General features: G+C 43.1%; 1 protein-coding gene across 3 annotated transcripts; it reads right to left on the reverse strand.

The window, feature by feature from the left end:
- Positions 3,992-9,128, reverse strand: Nat8f3 (N-acetyltransferase 8 (GCN5-related) family member 3). Of its 3 annotated transcripts, none has more exons than XM_030255683.1 (3): positions 8,712-9,128; positions 5,794-5,961; positions 3,992-5,214 (listed from the first exon to the last, which is right to left on the reverse strand). In XM_030255683.1, exon 3 carries the CDS (start codon positions 5,137-5,139, stop codon positions 4,456-4,458), a length of 684 nt encoding a protein of 227 aa, XP_030111543.1. In that variant the 5' UTR covers positions 5,140-5,214; positions 5,794-5,961; positions 8,712-9,128; the 3' UTR covers positions 3,992-4,455. The 3 variants fall into 3 exon arrangements, with proteins under 3 accessions (XP_030111543.1, NP_001032931.1, XP_017177330.1); NM_001037842.3 differs by having other exon boundaries at positions 5,794-6,015; positions 8,712-9,105; XM_017321841.2 differs by lacking the exon at positions 8,712-9,128 and having other exon boundaries at positions 3,992-5,211; positions 5,794-6,015.
- Between the last annotated feature and the right edge of the window lie 13,110 nt (positions 9,129-22,238).

Here is a 22,238-nt window from a genome sequence, read left to right on the forward strand (position 1 = left end):
TATGTCAGCTTAGTCCCTGTGGGGTCTGGGGCAGCGGCAGAGGCACTGGGAGTTTGGATGCAGGTCTTCCTTTCTCCACTGCGGCCTTGCCCACGGCCATGCCTTACGATGGAACTCTTGAGTTCTAGGAGAGAGGGAGCCCCTGCTTGTGTGTGTTTTTATACTTTGCTGCTTGACTCATAGTGAAGCAAGCACAAAAGCTCATTTCTTTCCTATCTGGAGAGGAGCAGGTAACTCTGAAACCTTTTTCAGCTCCAAAATGCTATGACTTCATGCCTTGTTTGTTACCATTCAGAATAGAAATAGAAAGTGGTGGTTATCTCAAACCCCAGTTTGCAAGGCAACTTAGGCAAGATGGAAATAATAGGATTTCTCGGGCCCAGCACTGGATTGTTCAGATGCCCTGCCAGAGCATTCAGGTCTGGCACCTGAGAGGGCATGGAAACAGGACTTGAAAACAGTTCTCAGAGCTGGACCCTGCCTTCTGCTCCCAGATCACAAGATGACATCCCTACTGTACAGAGATCCAGAGGCCCCATCTCTGGCTTCATTCCTCAGGCAGTCAGCCTGCCCTGGTCTCTCTCTCTACCAGCTACACTTGCCCTGTCAGCGTGCTGTCAGCCTCACCAGGACCCACCCATACCTCTCTCTTTGCTGGAAGCCCAGGCCAGGGCTGCTCACCTGGTGCTGCTGCTGCTTCTAACTTACTGTGGATTTACTTTAGAGCTGCTTGCCTGCTGTCTACTCCTTATAGAGCCCAGCCAAGTCCTGCAGTGGCTGCTAGGGCCTCCAGTTTGTAGTGAGGGTATGGGCGAAGAGGACATAATCTTAATGTGAGCCCAGGGAAAGAGAGGGGAGGTCATTAGGTACCTGAGGCTGGCTTCAGAGTCTACAACTGTTCACAGCTAGACACAGCTTCTTTTCAGGGACCTTCACTTACATTGTGAGCTGCCATGTGAGTGCTGGGCACCAGCCCAGGTCCTCTGTAAGAGCAACAAGTGTTCTTTATCATTGAGCCATCTCTCTAGTCCTCTCCAATGAAATGTAAATTGCTATCAACCATAAAGGGAGAGAAAAGACGCCCTTGCTGCACCTGCCCCCCCATTGAAGAATATAATTGCAACACAGGTAACCAACAGAAGATCTATATGCAGGGTACATAAAAAGCTTATATGAATCAACCTCCAAAACTGGTAATGTAAAAAGGAGCTAAATAGTGGGCACAGGCAATTTCACAGAACAAGGAACATCCGGATCCTAACTATGGAAGTTATCCTGCATTGGAAAATGCATACTAAAAATAAAAGACCCTTTTGTGCTCAGTGGATTGGCAAGTCTGGCACACCAGAGTTGTCCAGGAAAGGGGCTTAAGTGGAATCCAAGTGCATCTTGAAGAGATTTGTGTTCACTGAACAACTGAGTCTCAACGATGCACCCCACTGCCCTTCCAGGAAGGCTAAAGGCAGCAGCTTCCTAACATTGCAAAGGGCAGGGACAACTCGCCTCCTTTCACAGGACAATAGGTAATGACAAGTTATATAGTCACAAAAGCACTCTAGGCAAACTCACCAACACTCCAGCTATGTCTGCATGCCTCAGGGTAAAGTCATGCACACCTCAGTGTCCAATCGAAAGGACGCTGTGCTACTCACAGTCATTCCCACTCCCTTCTCAGAATGTCCCCACACCATGCACTATTTGAGTGCCGCAGGTGCCATCTTTCTGCCAAGGTATACCCTCCTGAAGGAGCCACAGGTTTTGGATTTTATCAAAGTTGAGGCTTCTCCTTCCTGTTTCTTAGTTCCCTCAGCCAAGAGCACACTCTCCTGATTCTGCTCACCTCTGTGAGGCAGGGTTGCTGGTAGCAGCCTGTGCCCCTCCCTCCTTCACACAGAGCTGAGCTAAGATGCAATGGAGAGGGGACATTAGCTGGTAATAGAAGAGCCTCACTTTAACCTTCTCCTGCAGTGTGTTTGATTAACCTGAGCTCTGGGTAGATGCCTGCAGAAGCCTTACTTAGCCCACTGTTTTGTCTAGTCAGGCTAATTTTAAAGTTCTACCCTTCTACCTGGCCACAAATCTCTGCTAGCTCTACAATTGTTCCTAAAACAAACTTGCTTTAACAATGGGCACATTAGCTTTTTCTTTTTTTAAAGATAACATCTCACAGTGTTGCTAAAGCTGTCTGGCTATCCTTGACCTAGAATTACAACCATGTCCAGCCATACTGGTAAAGTTTAATCTGGGTCCTGTCTACTGAATACATCCACATTGATTTTGTTCAAAAGATTAACCAGGGCTAGAGAGAGAGCTCAGCAATGAAGAACTCTTGTTACCCTTCTGGAGAACCTGGGTTCAATTCCCAGCACCCCAAATGATGGCTTACAACAGTTACAGGAGATCTGACACCCTATTCTTACCTTCTTTTGACACAAATCCCCCAAGTTCATGGGTTTGCTTGACTTTCTGCCCATCCCAATTCTGTTAGAAGTAACCCTACCATTCTTACCTGAAGATTTGGGGTTCCTAAGACAAGTGCTAAACAGCATGTGTTTCTCCACTGCAGAGCAGGGTGTCAAACTGGCCAAGAATATCCCGGAGCCTCTGGCATCAGTGGAGCTATTTAGAAAGGTACATTCCACTTTCCTGAGGCTATGTGACTGCAGGAGGCAGAGCAGCAGTTCCCCATAGAACTCATGCAGGGGCTGGGCAGCTGAGCCAGTAAAGTGACCCCCCAAGCCCTCAGATTTCCAGAACCCACATAGAAAAGCTGGGTGTTGGGGCTTTTGTTTGTAATCCTAGCAATGAGGAATCAAGATAAATGGATCCTGGGGCTACCTGGCCAGCCAGTTTGTGCCAGTGAGAAACTGTGTCAAAAAACATTTGAGGTTGAGTTCTGACATATTTGCACAAGCTCACACACACACACACACACACACACACACACACACACACACATGCACACACTCACATGCACACGCACACACAAAAGAGAGCACACATATTCACATGCATGCATGTGACTCCATGGACAGCATTGCTCTCTTTAACTACTTGTGAACTTGAGAGTTTTAGACATAGCTATAGGCTTCTTTCATTTTCCCATTACTGGGAGAAAACACTTTCAGGCTTTAAAGTTAACCATTTTTTAAAAATTATTATTATTATTATTAAGATAGGGCTTCATTATGTAGCTCTTGCTGGCCTAGATTTTGCTATGTAGATGAGTCTGGTTTTGGAACTCACAGATAGCCTCCTGCCTCACCTCTGCCTTCTGAGTGCTGGGATTAAAAGCATGCAGATGCTTGGGGTTAATAACTATTTTAAAATACACAAAAAAACAGTTGGTGTCATTTGATAACATTTGCACTGCTATTATGATATTGTCACGACCCTAAGACATCAAGGCTTACAGGAACACATTCAGGCCAGAGGCACTTAGGGAAATGAGGAATCGCAGGGCAATGTGGACAGGATGGAGCTGTGTCCCAGGGCTGATGTATGGGAGCCTTGCTAATCCTATAGCTTTTCTTGACTACGGGAACACTCCATGTTCAGCCTATCTTAAGACATGCATGCTGCTCCACGAGGTCGAGTCCAATCAGTTGCCAAAGGGTGTAAATAATTTCTAAAACACCCTGTGGCTCACCTCCACCCACTGTCCTAACCTTGTGCTGCCTGGCTAGTCACAGGGCCATAGCCAGTCCCTTGGTTCTGGGACTTCAGTCCCTCTAAAGCAGAGGTAGGTGAGATTCCAACCAAGTCTTAGTTCTGCATGTAACACCTTCAGAGTTTGGGAAAGACCTTCACTTCCTTATGCTTCTGCTTTTGTAACTCTACAAAAACCTGGAGCCCTGCCTGAACCAGACTGCTAGAGTGAGGTAATAGGCTTCTGCCAACCCAAGGTGTCCTGAGACCCTGACAGCTGGCCTGCCAAGCTCAGTAGATGACCCAAAGATTCACAAGCTAAGTAAAATTTTACTATTTTGTATTACTGTTTTTTTCTTTTCATTCCTTTTTTTTTATTAGGTATTTTTCTCATTTACATTTCCAATGCTATCCCAAAAGTCCCCCATACCCTTCCCCCCCACCCCCCTCCCCACCCACTCCCACTTTTTAGCCCTGGCATTTCCCTGTACTGGGGCATATAAAGTTTGCAAGTCCAATGGGCCTCCGAGTAGGCCATGTTTTGATACATATCCAGCTAGAGTCAAGAGCTCCGGGGTACTGGTTAGTTCATATTGTGTTACTTTTTATACATGGCGTTATGTTAGCTAAAGAATACCTCAGAAAGCCTAGATAACACAGAGTAACCATTGCCCCAAGCCCACCCACAAAACACTTACTCAGATGTGCTTGAGAGTGAGGGTTAGTGGTTTGCACCTGAAGTAGCTGGGTCTGCTTGTTACTATTACAGAAGCAATCAGATCCTGATTGACGCCCAGAGGAGAGAGATCACAGGTCCCCTTCCCAAGGAGAAGTGAGGCTATACTTTAAGTTTATCATTGGAGATTTCCTTAGTCTGGACAAATAGGTGTAGAAGGTCTCGCCAGTCTTCTGGAAGCCCATGCCCTGGTAGAGAGCCAGGGCTGCGTACTGCAGCATGCTGGTGGAAAGGACAACTTCACTGAAGCCCTGCATCTGTGCAAATTGGAGGACAGTCCTGACCATAGCTTTCCCTAGGCCTTCTCTTCGGTGCTGCAATGACACAGAGAGGTGAAGTAGCTGCAGTTGCTTCTTCTGCAGGAGGGGGTCCTTCACTGGCCGAGCAGCCACCATGCCCACTGTCTGACCTCTAGACTCAGCTACCCAGAAGCAGGAGGAGTGAGAACTCAGGTAGGTTCTGGTGATGTCAGCCATGTCTGTGTGCAAACAGTTCATCACATGCTTTTCCCATGTGTATTTTGCAAGGAACCACAGGGAAAGAAAGAGGGTAAGGATGGACAGAAGAACCAGAAGCCAGGAGCCTGAGGCCAGGAATAGAGTAAGAGGGACCCCGAGTAAGAGCAGGAGGGTTCGGGGCAGCAGCAGCATGTGGCGAAAGGTGGCGGGGATGTGCTCCTCCATGCCTCTGCGGAACAAATCCACCACACTCCTGTGGTCGCTGCCCTGGTATTTTCGGATATGATAAGGAGCCATGGGAGACTTCGGAGGCTAAGATCTCAAAGACCAAAGACACAGCTGCTTCTGACTGTAGGTTTCCCTGTAACCCTGCTGAAGAGAAAAGAAACCATGCAAGTCCCCCAACTAAGTTCCCAGCTTGCCATTAACCTATTCAACATGTGTCTGTGTGTGTCTGTGTGTGTACATGCACATGTGACCTAAGAGGAAACCATTAACAGAGAGAATGTATAAAGCCAGACACACTGGTTGGAATGTTATTTTCTCTGACTGTCTGGAAGTGAGACATTGGGCACATCACTTAATCTCTCTGGACCTATATCTTCACCTGCAGAACATGATAAAGAAACACTTGCCTTCTAGACTCCCCTTGAAGTACCGGCGGCCCCCTTCTCTTCCACCCTCCTGGCCCCATTACTGGCTCTCTAAATTTCATGGAGCATTGAGATAGTACCCTGAGGCCACCAGTCTTCATGCCCAGCTCCTTTGATCTCTTTCTCTAGAGTATATACATTGCAAATGCAGGATTTCCAAGATCAAGTTTCAACAAAGCCATTTCCCATCAGCTCTGAACATTTAGACTTTTGAGAAAACATGAACAAGAAGGTCCTGTTACAGGAGAGGAATGCAGAGACACCCCCCAACCCCAACCTTGCCCCCAAACATACTCACCTAGTTGCTCAGAGCTCAGGGTCCAAATCAGCCTTAGTGCTGTGCTTGTGACTGATTGTGAGGCTAATCAGTGGCCTGTTATTTATTGAGGTAGCAGACTTGGTAGAAACCTCATTGGCTGAAAGCTGGATGTTTGATAATTATAAACCACAGAGTCAAGTAGATGGGCTGTGGAGAGGAACATTCAGGTGTAGTCAACTGCGTGACCGCCACAGAATGAACCTGGAAGGGAATCAGGATCTGAGATGGCTCAGGGGTCCTTAATCTCATGATGGAATGCAGGCACCTCACCTCCTTGTCCCTTCCCGGGTGCAGTGGCTCTCTCCCAGCACTCTTATCCCTCTCTGAGGCTCTCTGCTCCCTGCTCCTCTCCCATGAGCTCACTTGTCATCACAAGCAGGAGTTACACCTCCTATCTCAAGTGCAGGAGCCTTCATTGGTGGACTTCTCCCTGCCCAGGCTGCACTTGCCTCCTTTTCTAATGGCTCCTGGTGGTCTTCGCTTACTTCTCCATCCCTGCCTCAAACATGTGTTGATGAAACTACCATGGTGCATTAGTCTTCTTAGGCCCCAGACTTAGAGAGACACCCTTGTATGTTAAAATGTCCCCATGGAAGAGACCCACTTATGCCCCTCAGCTTGTGGCTTTCTGCCTAGGGTGAAGCCAGTATTTGTAGGATTCATCTGTGTGTGTGCTGGGGGAGAGGGGTGTAGACTAAACTAGGAGTGCCCCACCCGTCACTATTCACAGAGATAGATGGACAAGCAGAGGCTTATTCTCCAAATACAATCCAGTTTGGTGGGGAATCTAAGGGCACTGCAATAAAGTATGTGTTACCGCACACAGGTCCCACTTTCCAGTGGCTGGCCCAAATAAAGGAGAAGACTTATGTAACATCCTTACATAACCTCTCTTGGCAACAAAGACAGAAATGGAGAGGGAGCACAGGTTAGCAGACAGAGCAGCACCGTTCCCACAGTGAACTAGGCAGAGACGGTTCAAGATTGTGGTGACCTTTTGGCAAGATGCAATTCTAGTTTAGTCTTCAGTGAGTATTGCTAGTTTTGGGGCACACACCCTCCAGATCTCTCCTGTGTGACCAAGCAGCCTCCTTTGGTGACTTATGCATCAGGGGAGGGTCTGACTGAAGTGAGCCTGGGCGGATGAAGATAACCCACACAGCATCTCTGCAATTTACCAACACATCTGTGTCCTTGTGCATGTTTCAGTGGAATGGAGGATTTTCACAGAGATGTGGGCTGAGGATGGGCTTTAGGGCCTGTCTGTCCTCAGCCCTTGCAGTCTGGCCCTCAGCCTCACTTTCCAGAGCAGAAGCTTCCAGGCAAACTCCTTCCAGATTGGACAGAATCCATCTGGAAGAAGCTGGCCAACCAGGCTTCCCTGCCTCCGGGGAGGTGATAAATTCCTTCTGGCCTGAGTTTCTAATGACCTGGAGTTGTTAATTAGTGTGGGGATAAGCCCCCTTGGGGGAGTGTGGGGTTTCTAAGCATAGCAGAGAGAGTGCAAAGGTCCTGTGCTTTCTTGATGCTGAGGGCAGCCCCACCCCCCACTCTGCTGACTGCTGAACTCACAGTTTATAGTTTCAGGTTGTCTTGCCCCCTAACTCCAGACAGATTCTACATCTCTAGTGAAGTTACAAAGCCAATTTTTGAGGTTCACTTTTCTATATAAAAAAAAATCCTTAAGATCTGTGATACTAAAACGATTGGGTCTATTTGATATTTTACTGCTTTTGACCCCAAATGTCTTTTCTTTTTCTTTTCTTTTCTTTTCTTTTCTTTTCTTTCTTTTCTTTTCTTTTCTTTTCTTTTCTTTTCTTTCCTTTCCTTTTCTTTTCTTTTCTGTCCTTCCTTCCTTCCTTCCTTCCTTCCTTCCTTCCTTCCTTCCTTCCTTCCCTTCCTTCCTTCCTTCCTTCCTTCCTTTCTTTCTTTCTTTCTTTCTTTCTTTCTTTCTTTCTTTCTTTCTTTTTTGAACAGATAAGGCTGAGTGTCAACTGCGCAGCGAAGGAGACTTCTATTCTGAGCACATGCTCTTCTAAGAAATTCTATTTGGACTTCCTGGTTTATAGGCTGAGGGTAGGACCTAAATTCTCCACCTAAATACTGAGGCTCCACAGAATCAAGAGAAACGCTGAGCGTGGAGCTTTAAATTGGAGGCAATGCAGACTTGCAATAGAACACATAAGGGTTCATATCCTAGCCCTGCCTCTAATGACTGTCTTCAGCTTTCAGTCCCCTACCCTATTTGTGTAGTTGGGGGGGGGGGTGTCAAAGTGGCACCTCCCACTGGATCCCCAAAAAGCACTGTATGCACAGGTTTGGTCTCTACCATTTTTCTTCTTCTTTTTTTCTTTTCTTATTTTGTGACTTTTGATCCTTCTAAATGTTTTTCTTGCTTCTTGCTGAAATCTCTACAACATAAAATTAAGCTTTTGCACTATGAGACTTTGCAGCATTTGGCCCACTGGCAATGTTTTGGTAGCTGACATTTCTCAAATGCTAGCCATTCCCAGTACAGATGCCACCCGGTATTCCTACAGCAGCGGCTTCCTGGTCTGTCTCTGTAAACCCTGGGCACCAGGGCACAGTCTGCACTCGATCTAAGGTTTTGTCTCGGCTCTTCTGGCACAGTTCCTACTTGCTACAAGGACTTCAGCAGCCTGAGGCACCACTGAACCTCCTGCTACTCCTAACTCACCGTGCGACCCAACAACCCAGTCTGTCCATCCAGGTGTGGGTACAGGCACCTGCGCAGCATCTCTCCACCCTTCAGGAAGAGCTGAGCTAGCCATACTAGACTATAATTGGATCCCAGACCTCTTTGGAGATGCTCCACTCATACAACATCCTGGAAAACGACCTCAGGTTTCCAGAAAAACTCAAATCATGTTACTTGCCTTGGGGATTGAAGATGCCTTGTATCCACTTCTGGGTTGAACGGGTCTCAGGCACTTTGGCAGCTGGTGTCAGAGACGAGGCTTTCAGGAACACAGGCCTCAATCTCAATGACTGCCACGATGGAAGTTGGACACAGTATGTATCTTGGCTCAAGAGTTGGCAATCTTCCTCTGCCCTTGAAGAGTTCTTGCGTCAGAGTTCTCGTGGTGAGACAGTCTTCACATTATCCCCCTTCTTAGGGACTGTAGAGCTCGCTCCCTGGCCCCTGGGAGCTTCCCAGAGAACTCCACTGAGGGTGAAGGGAAGACCACTTTGTTCTTGTGAAGCTGGTGTTGCCACCCTCAGATTCTAAAGTTTAGATGCAGGGACGACGCCATTGTCGGGTTCCAAGGAGCCTCCTGTGGGTCTCCAGAACTTCCTTTCTGGCTGAGGGAGGGAGCAGTCGGTTGTAGTAAGAAGCACTGAACTCGTGGGGGCGCTCGTTCCTAAGAAGACAACCTGCCCTTCCCGACGCTCTTGCTTTGGGATACCAGCATGGGAAGACTTGTTTCCTTTTGAAGTTTCCTCGGATGATATCTTTAATGCTGCCTTTATTTCCAGATGAGGAATAATCGTTAAGACTAAAATAGTAGAGTTAAAAGGAAAGATCAAGCTAGGAGTCCAGCAGGTTAGTAGAGACTTCCACCATCAAAACTTCCTTCAGAGAAGCAACAGGTAGGTGGTGTGCGTCATCACAAGTGGGGAAAAGTTTTGAAAACAGCAGGAGGTGGCTTAGAACCTTGAGTGAGCTTGTCAGTGAACTTGTAGAAAGGTTTTTAGGAAAGTGTGAGACAGATGATGAAGGCAAAGACCAGCTTTCAAGGGAATGTGGGGTTTGGAGACTATTGCAAAAGCAATTGCTAAGGGCGCTACTGGCAGGAGCTTGTGCTAATCGTTCCAAAGGCCCCTGTAAGGAAGCCCCACAGTGAAAATGTAGCTAGCAGCTGGGCGTGGAGTGTGCCTGACCTCCTCGACAAATAAAGGTGAAAGAGATTAAGGGAGGCACATGTCAAATTCAAGCCTCCCCATGCGTGTGCGCGCACACACACACACAGACACATACACATGCTTAAGCATCTGCATACATATGTTCATCTACCCATGTGATTAGGTGTGTTACATGCTTGCCACATTCACTTGAAAAATGTTAAATTAACCATTTTGTTTTGTGCAGCCATGGAATTTTCTGTCGTTAATAATGCGAAACAAAAGCCAGGCAAATGTGCATTTCACCTTGACTATGGAGGTGGTGGATTTTTGTCTTGTGCCAGATGTGGAAAAAACCTTCTCCTTTCTTTCTTCTTTTGCACTGGTGGGAGCATGTGTGTGAGGCTTCCATCCACACAGAAACCACCCCAGTAGTTTACTTGTCTGGGGTATTTTAAGTATCTGAGGGCAATGGGAAACACAGTGGCCCTGGTATTTAAATGTGTTCCTGTCGTGGCTCTCTGTCTCCATCACTTTCTGCATTCAGCTTTATTTTCCTGCTCCTCCATCACTCCTGGTATGAGTTTTGTAAAAGATGATGTTTGGGGGAGAACACATTGAGGGGCTGTGTGTAGATTCTGAGGAAGGAAATGGGGTGCAGAAGGCACAATGTAGGATTGGGAAGTTGTAATAAGGTGACAGTAAGAAGTGACCTATATTTTGACCTTTATGAAGTCTCTTTTTATACTTTAACCATAATTTAACCATAACTTTTAATTTTACCTAAAGTATCAGAATCCACAACTTGAAGTTTTTCTTATAGCTGGGGCTGTGTCCTATAATGAGGTCCACAATTCTTGAACGGGGCTAAGAGACTGCCCCATAAGTTTTCTGTCTTACCTGCTTCTGTAGTGAGCGGAGTTCCATTCTCATGGGATCTTGACCTGCAATCATTCCTCCAAGGTTCCACCACAGCCTGGGCAGAGTCCTGGAGAAAGGCCCTTCTTGTTTCCCGAGGGATTCTTACAATCTTTACTCAGGTGCCCCGGTTTTTTACAACTGAAACATGCAGTTTCATAGTTCTTTGTCTTACCCGCTTCTCTAGTGAGCGGAGTCCCATCCTTATGGGACTTTGATTTACATTCACTTCTCCAGTGTTTGTCACAACACTGGAAGGGACCCAAAGGAATGTTCCTCTTGTCTCTTGAGAGATTTTTACAATCTTTTCTCAGGTGCCCCGGTTTTTTATAACCAAAACATGTAATTCCATAAGTATTTCTGACATAGGCGCCGAATTTCTTCCCTTTTCTTGCTGAGGCATAAGCTATCCCCTGAATTACGGCCGGTGAGGCGTCTACACACATGCTTTAATATAATCTTGTAGGGAATTTGTCTTACGGATTGGTCTGTTCAGGTCTTGGCACAAGGTATTCACGTTTTCCCAAGCCAATTGTTTTATTAATAAATCAGCCCCTTCCGAGGGAGGAAGCATCCTACCTACTCACTTCCAATCCTCCAATGTCAAGCTTCCCTCCTGTGGAAACCAGGGACTGATTTTTTGCACGAAATCATAAAATCTATCTGAGACCTTTAGGCCTCTGCCAGACAACATGTGCTTAAAGACTGACAGAAACAACCTCTTGCCTTTCAATTCTGACTGCCCCATGATAAAACTTACTCGTCTCTTAACTGATCTACGAATCAGGCCGTCTGCAGCACGGTCACGACGAGATCCTATCTTTGCCTGAGAAAATAAAGGTGAGAAAGAAAAATGAAAGAAAAAGAAATAGAGACTAACCTGCTCTGGTGTCCCTGTTCAGGCGCCAACTGTCGCAGACCCTCTGAGCCCCTTTGTCTGCATGGAACGGGTTTCTAGTCGCAGGTGGTCAAAGCGTCGGATGAATTGACAGACAGATACACACAGAAGAGGTTGTGTAGAATCTGAATGTAATTTGTCAAATCGAGCATCAGACTTTTTATGCAGAAGACAATAAGGAAGTTGGGTGACACACCAGCAAGGTACAAAGAGATTACTGGAATCTTACATAAAACAGAGGAATGCAAACACAGAAGGTCTAATGGGAACCACCTGGGATAGAATTTATTGTTAACAACTGGGATCAACAAGGGCTCCACCTAAGATTCACTAATCTTAGAAGCCAGGGTCAAGGGCTTCGCGCCCTTGCCATAGTTCCTATTTTAGTCTATTGTATAGTCCACCTTCCCCTTAGGCCATTGTAAATACGTGTGTATGGGTGTAACTCCACTATAGTTCTAAGTACCTATTCTGGTTTCTCCTTTGGTCTGAAACTTCTTTCTTCCTTAGTGATGGTAAATTCCTGTGTAAGGGAATGACTTAGCTTTTATTCAAAATGAATAGTGTAGTGCCAGAGGCAATTCTAAATGTCAGTGAATAGTAACATTTTTACTGAATTTCAAGCCCATGGTCTTGCTCAAGGACGTTCTAGGACTGTTGGAACACTGGCAGAAGGCTTTAGCTATGTCAGAATTCAATCTTAAAAGGCACTTATAATAGGATAATACTAAAAGAGAGCACGTGGATCCATACACTAAACTAACGCGGGAATGGAAAATTAATGTATGGGTTAGAGAGAACGCCAGACTCCAGGAGCCAGTTTCTGTGAAACTCTTTTTGCCTCTTGAGTAGCTTTCAAGCCTCAGCCTGTCAAGCTGACTCGACCAGAGAGCGTGGCACATATGCACTTGGCAAATATCAAAAAATGAATTAGAAATAAATTTTTAAAAGGTTATACTTGTTTTTATATTATGTATATGCAGCCTGTTTGTATGTATGTGCACCACCTGTATGTATGTATGTGTGTGTGTGTGTATATATATATATATATATATATTGTATGTATATGCACCACTTCCGTGTATGTAGAACACCACCTGTGTGTATGTATATATACCACCTGTGTGTCTATGTGTATGTATGTATTTATGTATGTACACCACCTGTATGTATGTATACAGTGCCTTTGGAGACCAGAAGATCATGTTGGACTCCCTGGAACTGGAGTTGCAAGTGGTTGTGAGCCGCCATGTGTGTTCTCAGGCCTGAGCTGTGCTCTTCTGGAAGAAGAAGAACTCAGGCCATTCTGCATGATCTGTTTAAAAACCAGCTTTATGTGCTTAGTCCCATGGCCTTCACCTTTTTCCATCAGTCTCCTGGGATCAGTGTAGAAGCCGTCCTCATAAAACATTGATAGGTCCATCCACTCTAGACTGCAAGCTACAAGTTTGGTTTTATGGTCTACTTAACAATTTAAATAAACTGAGACATTTCTAACAACAACAAAAGGACAAAGGGCTTCTACCCAGCTCACAAGTCATCATTAGAACCCACTCATCCCTGTCCCCATCTGAAAATTCAGGAAGGCTGGAGAGAGATGCCTCAGTGGTTAAGAGCACTATTGCTCTTGCAGAGAAGCTGGGTTCAAGTCTCAGCATCCACAGATGGCTTACAATCATCCACAGTTCCAGTTCCAGGGGATCTGATGACCTCTTCAGACCTCCCAGGGTCAGACATGTATTGTGGTTCACAGAAATACATGCAGACAAAAACATTCATGCACATAGAATAAAATCAATGAATCTTTTAAAAAGAGAATGCATTTGTAAAATCACGAGAACGTAGGTCAGGAAGAAGAGTGGGAAAGGTTGGAGGCTATTGGGAACAGACACAAAGACTTCCAGCAGAAATTATCCACTTAAATTAGCTGGCTCACTCTGCTGAGGGAATTCTAAGGACCAAAGAGGCCCGACTTCTTGGATCTAAGATTCCATGACCTGTTGTATAACTGGTTCCTCTAGAACAGTGGTTCTCACCCTTCCTAATGCTGCTACCCTTTAATACAGTTCTTTATGTTGTGGTGACCCCCCACACACACCATAAAATTATTTTTGTTGCTACTTCATAACTGTAATTTTGCTGAGTTATGAAATGTTTTTATAAATATCTGACTTGTGGTATGTCTAATGTGCAACCCCTGTTAAATGGTCATTTAACCCCTGAAGGGGTCGTGACCCACAAGTTGAGAACCACCACTCTATCTCAAAACATTCCTCCTTGGGGGAAATAGGGAAGCTCACAGAACTCACGGGAAAAAAATCACTAGAACACAGAAGACAGATACTAGACTCATTGTTCCAGGACACATTCACAGAGTGTGAAGAAAATCTTTGATGATATACCTATCTGCAAATGCCTATTAAACATTGTCACACATTGTTACCATGCTAGGGTGGGTTTTTGGGTGACACAGCCAACCCAAGTCAGCCATGCTCCTGTAATTAACCCCTTCCCCATATAACCACAAATAAATCCAATAAACTCATGAGTAGAATAATTTATTTGGTCTTTTGGTGGTAGTATAGATAGAGTGCATAGATAGTCAGTGGTTCCCAGATCTTTGGTGATAATATATTAGTACATTACCAGGCACATACCAAACAGGGACACACAAAGTCAAAGATGAGGTGGGAGAAGATGGCACCTGATCCTACTATAGATGGTTATAGGAGGCTGATCTGCCTGAGGATGGAGCATCTGCATGGACAATCATGATAGGGCCATTTGTCTTTATGTGGCAAGATATCCTGCCTCCTGGCTGTAAAGATAGTTTCATGACCATTGCTATGGACAATAAGATACCTATCTGTAGCCTGGCTGTCTCTTACGGGGAAAGTCAGACTGGACCACAGGGCAAATCCCAGTGGGCTGTTTCTGTTTCTCTCCTGAGTGGAGCAACTCCTTGATGAATGTGGTTACCAAAGAAGTACAGGGATCACCCTGAATGGCTGATAGAGCAGGGACTGTACTGCAGATCCTGGGAAGAGAGCACTAATGGGGTATGCCAGTCTGCCACTGCTGGATAAGACTTTGGTGGAAGTGACTGTAAGGGGCCGTCATGGTTGTGGTGGTGTTAGATGCACGGTTCACTGAGCAGATGAGTCTGTGTACACCAGAGACTTATTTTGTAAGGGCCCTCTGGTCTGCTGTGGGCTTCAATGGCTTTGCTCAGCCTCATGGTATGGCGTATTCTCAGATAACAGAAGAGGTGCTGGTGAATTGAAACAACCTGAACTGATTTTCTTTTTCTTTCTTTCTTTCTTTCTTTCTTTCTTTCTTTCTTTCTTTCTTTCTTTCTTCCTTCCTTCCTTCCTTCCTTCCTTCCTTTCTTTTTTTTTGTTTGTTTTGTTATGTTTTATTTTCGAGACAGGGTTTCTCTGTGTAGCCCTGGCTGTCCTGGAACTCACTTTGTAGTCAGGCTGGCCTCGAACTTAGAAATCAGCCTGCCTCTGCCTCCCAAGTGCTGGGATTAAAGGCGTGCACCACCACTGCCTGGGTAAAAAAACCTGAATCCTTTGTTATTTGTTTGTTTTTTTTAAAGATTTTATTTATTTATTCTATGTTAGTACACTGTAGCTGTCTACAGATCTCATTACGGGTGGTTGTAAGCCACCATGTGGTTGTTGGGATTTGAACTCAGGACCTTCAGAAGAGCAGTCAGTGCTCTTAACCGCTGAGACATCTCACCAGCCCCTCTTCTGTGATTTTGTTGAAGATATTTTCTGGGCCTTTGAGTTGGGAGTCTTCTTCTATTCCTATTATTCTTGGGTTTGGTCTTTTCATAGTGTCCCAAATATCCTTAGGGTGTTTTGTGTTAGAAACTTTTTAGCTTTAGCATTTTCTTTGGCCAGTGTATCAATTTCTTCTATTGTATCTTCTATGCCTGAGACCCTCTTTTCCATCTCTTCTATTCTGTTGCTGATGCTTGTGTCTGTAGTTCATGTTCTCTTTTCTAGGTTTCCCATCTTTAGGATTGCCTCAGATTGGTGGGGTTTTTTGTTTGTTTGTTTGTTTTTTGTTTTTTATTTTTATTGCTTCTATTTCCATTATCAGGTCTTAAACAGTTTTATTCATTTCCTTCACCTGTTTAATTATAGTTTCCTGTATTTCTTTATGCTTTTTCATTTTCTCTTTAAGGGTCTCTACCTGTTTGATTGTATTTTCCTGTATTTCTTTAAGAGATGCTTTTATTTCTTTTTTAAAGGTCTATATCTTTATAATATCATTTTGTGATTAAGATGCGTTAGGATATTCAGGGTTTCGATAGTAGGATAGCTGGGTTCTGGTGGTACTATATTGCCGTGGCTTTTGTTGATTGTGTTCTTGTACTGTTCAGCCATCTAGTTGTCCCTATGGTTTGGCAGGCCTGATAGTCCTTGATGGAGTAGGCCTCTGGGGTTGCAGGTAGAGCTGGTTGTACCTGGTGGCAGTTGGCTTCTAGGAATGCAAGCAGAGCTGATAGACCCCTGATAGCTTCAGGCTCCTGGTTATCCTGTGGGGACAGGCCTCTTGGGATAAAGGTAGAGCTAGTGGTCCCTGATGTTTGCAGGCCTCTGTCCTGGGCAGTAGCAGGCCTCCCGGGATGTGGGCAGAGTTGTTTCTCTGGAATTAGAATGCAATGGGGCAGGGCAGAATTCACCACTGCTGGGTTTGCCCAGAGGGGCCAGAAGGCAGAGAGTTGGGATAGAGGGTCCCACCTGGTAGTCACTGATGGCTGCATGTGTCTAAGATATTAGTTAGAGGTGTGGACCAGAAGATCAAGTCTGGGGCTTGGGTAACTCACTTGGTTGTTCCTGCCAGCACCAAGGCCTCCAGCCACATTTTTTTTTTTTTAATTTAAAGATAATCTTACACCATTGTTGTACTAAAAGTGTTTACTCTTTAGAAATTCATCTTATTTACTTTGGATCTATTGTGTTTATCTTACTTCCGTAGGATTATGCTGAAATTGCCTATGGTAGTGTGTTTAATTTAGGGTCAGCTTTGATTAAAAACCACCCTAAAATGACAAGATTTAAAGAAGAAAACATTTCTCATTTTGTATTGTTGACATTTCTGACCTTGACTCTATGGAAAGAGGAAGGCGTATTCTTCTTTAGTGGAGCTTCTCAGAAATTACACTCCCTTTTTGGCGTAGAGGCCAGCTTGAGTCGTGTGATCTCATCAAGTTATCACCAAGGAGGTGAGACTATTCTGGTACCATGCTCAGCTCTTGCAGAGGAAGAAGAAAGTGTATTAGGGGATGGGTGTTAGTTAGACCACAGTACGGACAAGAGAGGTTTTACAGCAGAAGACACTTTTCTTTCTTACACACCAGCTTTCTCTTTAAGATTTTAGACTTGTATTCTGGGAAACACTCCAGAATGATACCGTGTTTTTTTTTTTTTTTTTTAATTGTTGCAAAATGAATGTCCCTGAAACTGTTTTGCCTGTTAGTCTCCTGATGCATTTCAGTCTTCATTGTCTTCGGGAATAAAATCGTAGGTCTTTTAGCAGTCTTCCAGAATGTTAGGATGAGCTCCAAAACAGCCTTTCCTGCTCTGGTTTCCCCTCGTTTCCTTATTAGATGCTCCAGTCTGTAGATATTTAGTTGCTTTCCTGATTCCTCTCTTGTGTTACACAGCCACCTTTGCTTTCAGTGACTTCTGATTTCCATTTCAAAATGTTTCCCATCTTGAGAGACTCAAGTCTGTTGTCTAGAGTATTCTATGGTACTGTTTGCTAGAATTTTTTTTTTTTGAGCACTTAATACCTTTTCATCTATCTCATGGTGATTCTTTTTTTTTAACTTTTAAAACAGATATATTAGATGTTTTTAATCAATTTTATTTTATGAGTATGGGTGCTTTGCCTATATGTCTGTGTGTACCACTTGAATACCTTGTGCCCGTGGAAGTCAGAAGAGGATGTCAGGTGCGTTGGAGCTGGAGTTGCAGATGTTGTAGGCTACTGCATGGGCTAGAAACTGAACTCATGCTCGGCAAGAGCAGCAAGTGCTGTTAACCGCTGAGCTGTGTCTCCACCCCTGATGATGATTCTGTAGCTCTGTACGACATGCTTGTGTAAATGTACTTTTTTATTAACATTTCCCATTTTTTAAACAATGGTATCGATATTTATGTTTTCTGTGCCACTAACAATGGCTTTCACATATTAAAAAATTAGAGGGTTTTTATGTATTTACTGCATTCAGTTTGTTCTCTTAGGTCCCAGTGATATCACTGTACAAGACAGAAAAACTGAAAATCTGCCAGACACTAAATCCATTAAACAGAAGGAAGGATCCTTAGAGATAGGTAATGCAGTATATGTTAGTATGTGTGCCTGAGTGCTAGTGTTTGTGTTTCTGGTTCATTCTGACAAAAATAAAATGCTTTTCTATTTTACTTATGAATATCATTTCAATACTGCCTCCATACTCAGTTCAACCAACTCTCTGCAGAAAACATTTTGAGAAAAAGTTATGATTTTTGACCATGTATAGATTTCTTTTTTGTCATTACTTTCCACAGATAGCATAGGATGATTATTGACTTAGCAGTTACTTTGTTTCTCGTGTTGAAAGCAATCCAGTGACTGCTTAAAGTATAGAAGCACTGATGCATATGCGTATGCAAGTGTCATGTAAAGTAGTTGGCATCTGTGAGACGTCCAGGAACCACTTCCACCATACACTGAGGGACGACTGTACCCCAAGGCTGCTGCTGCTGGAAGTCTTAGTTCTGAATCATGGATACCTGAAGCTACTCTGGAATAATGAGAAACAAGGATAGCATCAATATGTAACAGTAAAAAGCCAAATTAAATCAATTTATATATTTTTGGCCCTAATATTATGATAAAAGAGAAGAACATACAAAACATAAACCATTATTATTCAGCTGTCAAATTTTAACTGTTAGAAAATAAGAATTTCCATGTAAGAGGAAGGAGCAGAAGAGAGAGTTCTACTCACACTGTTTCCTGAAAAGTTTCCATTAACTACTCACATATAGAATGTATAAAACCAGTGTTTAATAAGAATATAGCTGCTATGCAGTGAGGAAAGGATAGGCTTTCCAACTGAGAGTATAGAAAAACTGGATAACCACATTAAAAGAATAAAGTTAAATCATTACATAAAACTTACATCAAGAAGAATTAGAGATATAAACACAAGACCTGAATTCCAAAAACTGGTAGAAGACATAAAAGAAAAGCTTCAAGAAACTGTATTTGGTAATCACTTCTTTGCATGACAGCAAAAGCGGTCATGGACAAGTGAAACTGAAGCAAGGCTTCCCAAAGTATTTGCTGAGAGTTAAACATAGAATTTATAAGGAGCATGTGTGCCTTGAAAACAAAAAACAAATCTGACTTAGAAGTGTACAAGGAGTTAAACAAATAGTTCTCCAAAGAAAATAGACATGACCCAAGAAAATACGTAATGCACTCAACTAATTGAAGAGAAATGCAGTTCAAAACCACAAGGAACTAACAGCTCACATTATGTAGAAAAGCTACCAAAAGAATTGTTAGGAAAAATAAGGAATTCCTGCATCACCGGCAAGAACGTTGTACAACCAATTTAAGCTTATCCCCGACTAGCTTAGAAATAAATGAGCCTCAGACTATGGTTATTTTATTTGGCTTTGACAATTACTGGGGGTCACCCCTAATATTTTCTAATTGCTGGCCTGGCTCCTTCCCCAGTGATGTATCCCAAGTATTTGCTGTTTCCTGGCCATGGGCTCATGGTAACCACTTCTCATGGAGCCTTCTTGTCTGTCTCTTCGGGGTTTCTCTTCTCTTCCTCTCTTCACCCCCACCTGGAAACTCAAAACCCACCTACCTCTAATCCCTCTAGTAATTTGCTGTAGCCCGTTTTATTTAACCAATAGTTTTAAATTAAGGGACAAGGTTTGCACAGCAAAGGCTTGTAAACATGAGAATTCCTTCATAGGCCTAACCCTTTGGGTACAGAATTTAAGCATTACAACACATAGTTACAGACCAAACCTCAGCAAAATGTAAAATGGTATAGTTGTTCTGGAGAACAATGTATTCTCTCTCTCTCAAAAAAAAAAAAATTAAACAATTACCATACAAATGTAGCAATCCCACTTTGGGGCATATATTCAAAAGAATTTAAAACCAGATCTCAAACATCACACATGTTTATTGTAGTTATTTATTATAACCAAGAGGTAGGAGTGATCCAGTTGTCCATCAGATAATTGGATAAGGAAAAAGTGAATTCTTGGTCAATGAAGAGTTTTCATAGAGAGCTATATGCATGTAATACAAGCACTCTGAAAGCAGAGCAGGAGGATTACAAATTAGAGGCCACTGTAATCTACATAGTCAATTCAAGGTCATTATAGAATACATAACTAGACCTTGCCTCAAACAAAACAACAATAAAAAATGTGACTTATATTTAAAAATGGTTATTATGCCTTCTTCATGAGGAAATTGTCAGTGTGCTATAACATGGATAAACTTTGTAAGGAGCTACACTAAGCCAAATAGCCCAGCCATTAAGGTTGATTTAATGCTTTGATCCTCTTGTTAGTACCAAACTGACTTGATTACTGTTGATTCATGGTAAAGTTTGATCTAGGATGTGTTGGACTTTCAACTTTATTTTATGGTGTATATATATACACACATGCATAGGGTGTGTCTGTGTGTATACTTATGTATATTATATATGTATTACATTATATAAATTGCTTTTCTGTTTGATTTAGTGAGTAGTCATACTGATAGTTAAAACCACTTTTATTTTAGTTTCTTGTCTATTGTTGTGATAAAATACGACCAAGGCAACTTAAAGAAGGGTTTATTTGGGCTTATGTTCCAGAGGGATAGGAGGCCGTCATGATCATGGTAGGGAAGTGTGGCTACTTGGTGGGGAAGGCAGATAAAGCCATGAGAACAGCAAACTATGATGTGAATCTTAAAAGTGTGCAAAGAGGAAGCATACAGAATGAACTGTGAATGGTGTAAGGCCTTGAAACTTCGAAGCCTGTCCCCAGGGATATACTATATCTAGCAAGGCCACACCTTCTAAGCCTTCTAAACAGTGGCTCCAATAACAACCAAATATTTATATATTCATAGGGGACAAATATTCATAGGGGACATTCCCTTTCAAACCACCACAACACATACACATAGCTATTTTTGCTAGGTATCCTTTGTTACATGTTTATGTTTGTGCTAGACATGCTTAGTTTCAGTTTATTTACTGTAGGTACATAAAATTCAAATTATAAACACATATTTTTATCTTGAAACCTTACTGAGATCTTGTATTAGTTTTAATTATTTTTATGGCTTTCTTAGTAAAGGCTAGAATGGAATTCAGTTAAAGACATTTAAAAATTAAGGTGACTGACTATACATCAAAGTGATGCATATGATACATAGATATGAATTGATTGAGAGAAATCATGGCTTGAAATATAAATCTTAGAGTAGATATTGACACTGAAGTGATTTAAAAAAACCCATGAAGACTGGTATTTGTGTCTTGAAAGGGAATTTAGTGCATGAGCACACTCTAGATAAGAGTTGGCTCTATGAAGAGACCATTGGTCTCATAGAGCTATTATAATTCCGTAGTAATGTGGAGAGAATGGTTTGGGAAAGAGAACAGGGAAATACATGTTTTCTACCTTAGCAGCTCAGTTGTGAAGAGGAACAGAGGCATGAGCCAGTACAAGGGTTTTTTGAATGCCATAACTTTGAATGGTCCAGCAATCAGGGATGAAATTTGAATGTGGTTCAGAGAACCACAGTCAGCCTAGTAAACTATAACATGTGCTTGTATTCAACAGTACATACTGTGATACGGAATGATGATTGCTCAAAAGTGAGGATTTAAATTTTTTTTTTTTACTTCACCCACTTAATGCTGATGATGAAACCTCAAGGTTTTTTGTTTTTGTTTTAAGTTGGAAATACCCATCTCTGTCTTACTAGCAGGATGCAATTTTTTAAAAAAGATTTATTTATTTATATGTAAGTACACTGTAGCTGTCTTCAGACACTCCAGAAGAGGGAGTCAGGTCTCCTTACAGATGGTTGTGAGCCACCGTGTGGTTGCTGGGATTTGAACTCCGGACCTTCGGAAGAGCAGTCTGATGCTCCTACCCACTGAGCCATCTCACCTGTCCCGCTATTTTTTAAAGAAAGAACATATACAGAAAGTAGCCTAAATAGAATAAGTGGTGGATTTACAAAGCAACTAATTATAGTGTAGAGAACTAAAGGGGTTGTGCTTAAGGTCATCTTTGTCACATGATTGTAGAGTTCAATCCATATATACATTTTTTTTTGTGACAAAGTATTCTTGGCTGTCCTAGAACTCACTGTGTAGACTAAGGTGGCCTTGAACTCACAGATGTCCAATGGCTTCTGTACTCTCTAGTACTTGGACCACTTGTTTTTCATTTTTGATATAGGCTACCAAGTAGTTTGTTCAGGCTGGCCTTGAATTGGTTGTGTAGCAGAGGGTGACCTGGATCCTGATCATTCTGTCTCAATATTCTGAGTGCTGGGATTGTAAGTGCAGTTTAGAGCATGCTAGGAATTTAACCCAGCGCTTTGTGCATGCCAGGCAAGCACTTTTAGAGCTGGGGTCCAGTCCCAGATCTGTCATACAGCATTGGAGTTTATCCAAATCCTTATATTTTGA

Source organism: Mus musculus, chromosome 6 (genome assembly GCF_000001635.26).
Source record: "Mus musculus strain C57BL/6J chromosome 6, GRCm38.p6 C57BL/6J".
NCBI lineage: Eukaryota > Metazoa > Chordata > Mammalia > Rodentia > Muridae > Mus > Mus musculus.

Excerpts from the sequence above, each read along its gene's own strand:
- Nat8f3 (XM_030255683.1), bottom strand. The coding sequence starts at position 5,139 with ATGGCTCCTTATCATATCCGAAAATACCAGGGCAGCGACCACAGGAGT.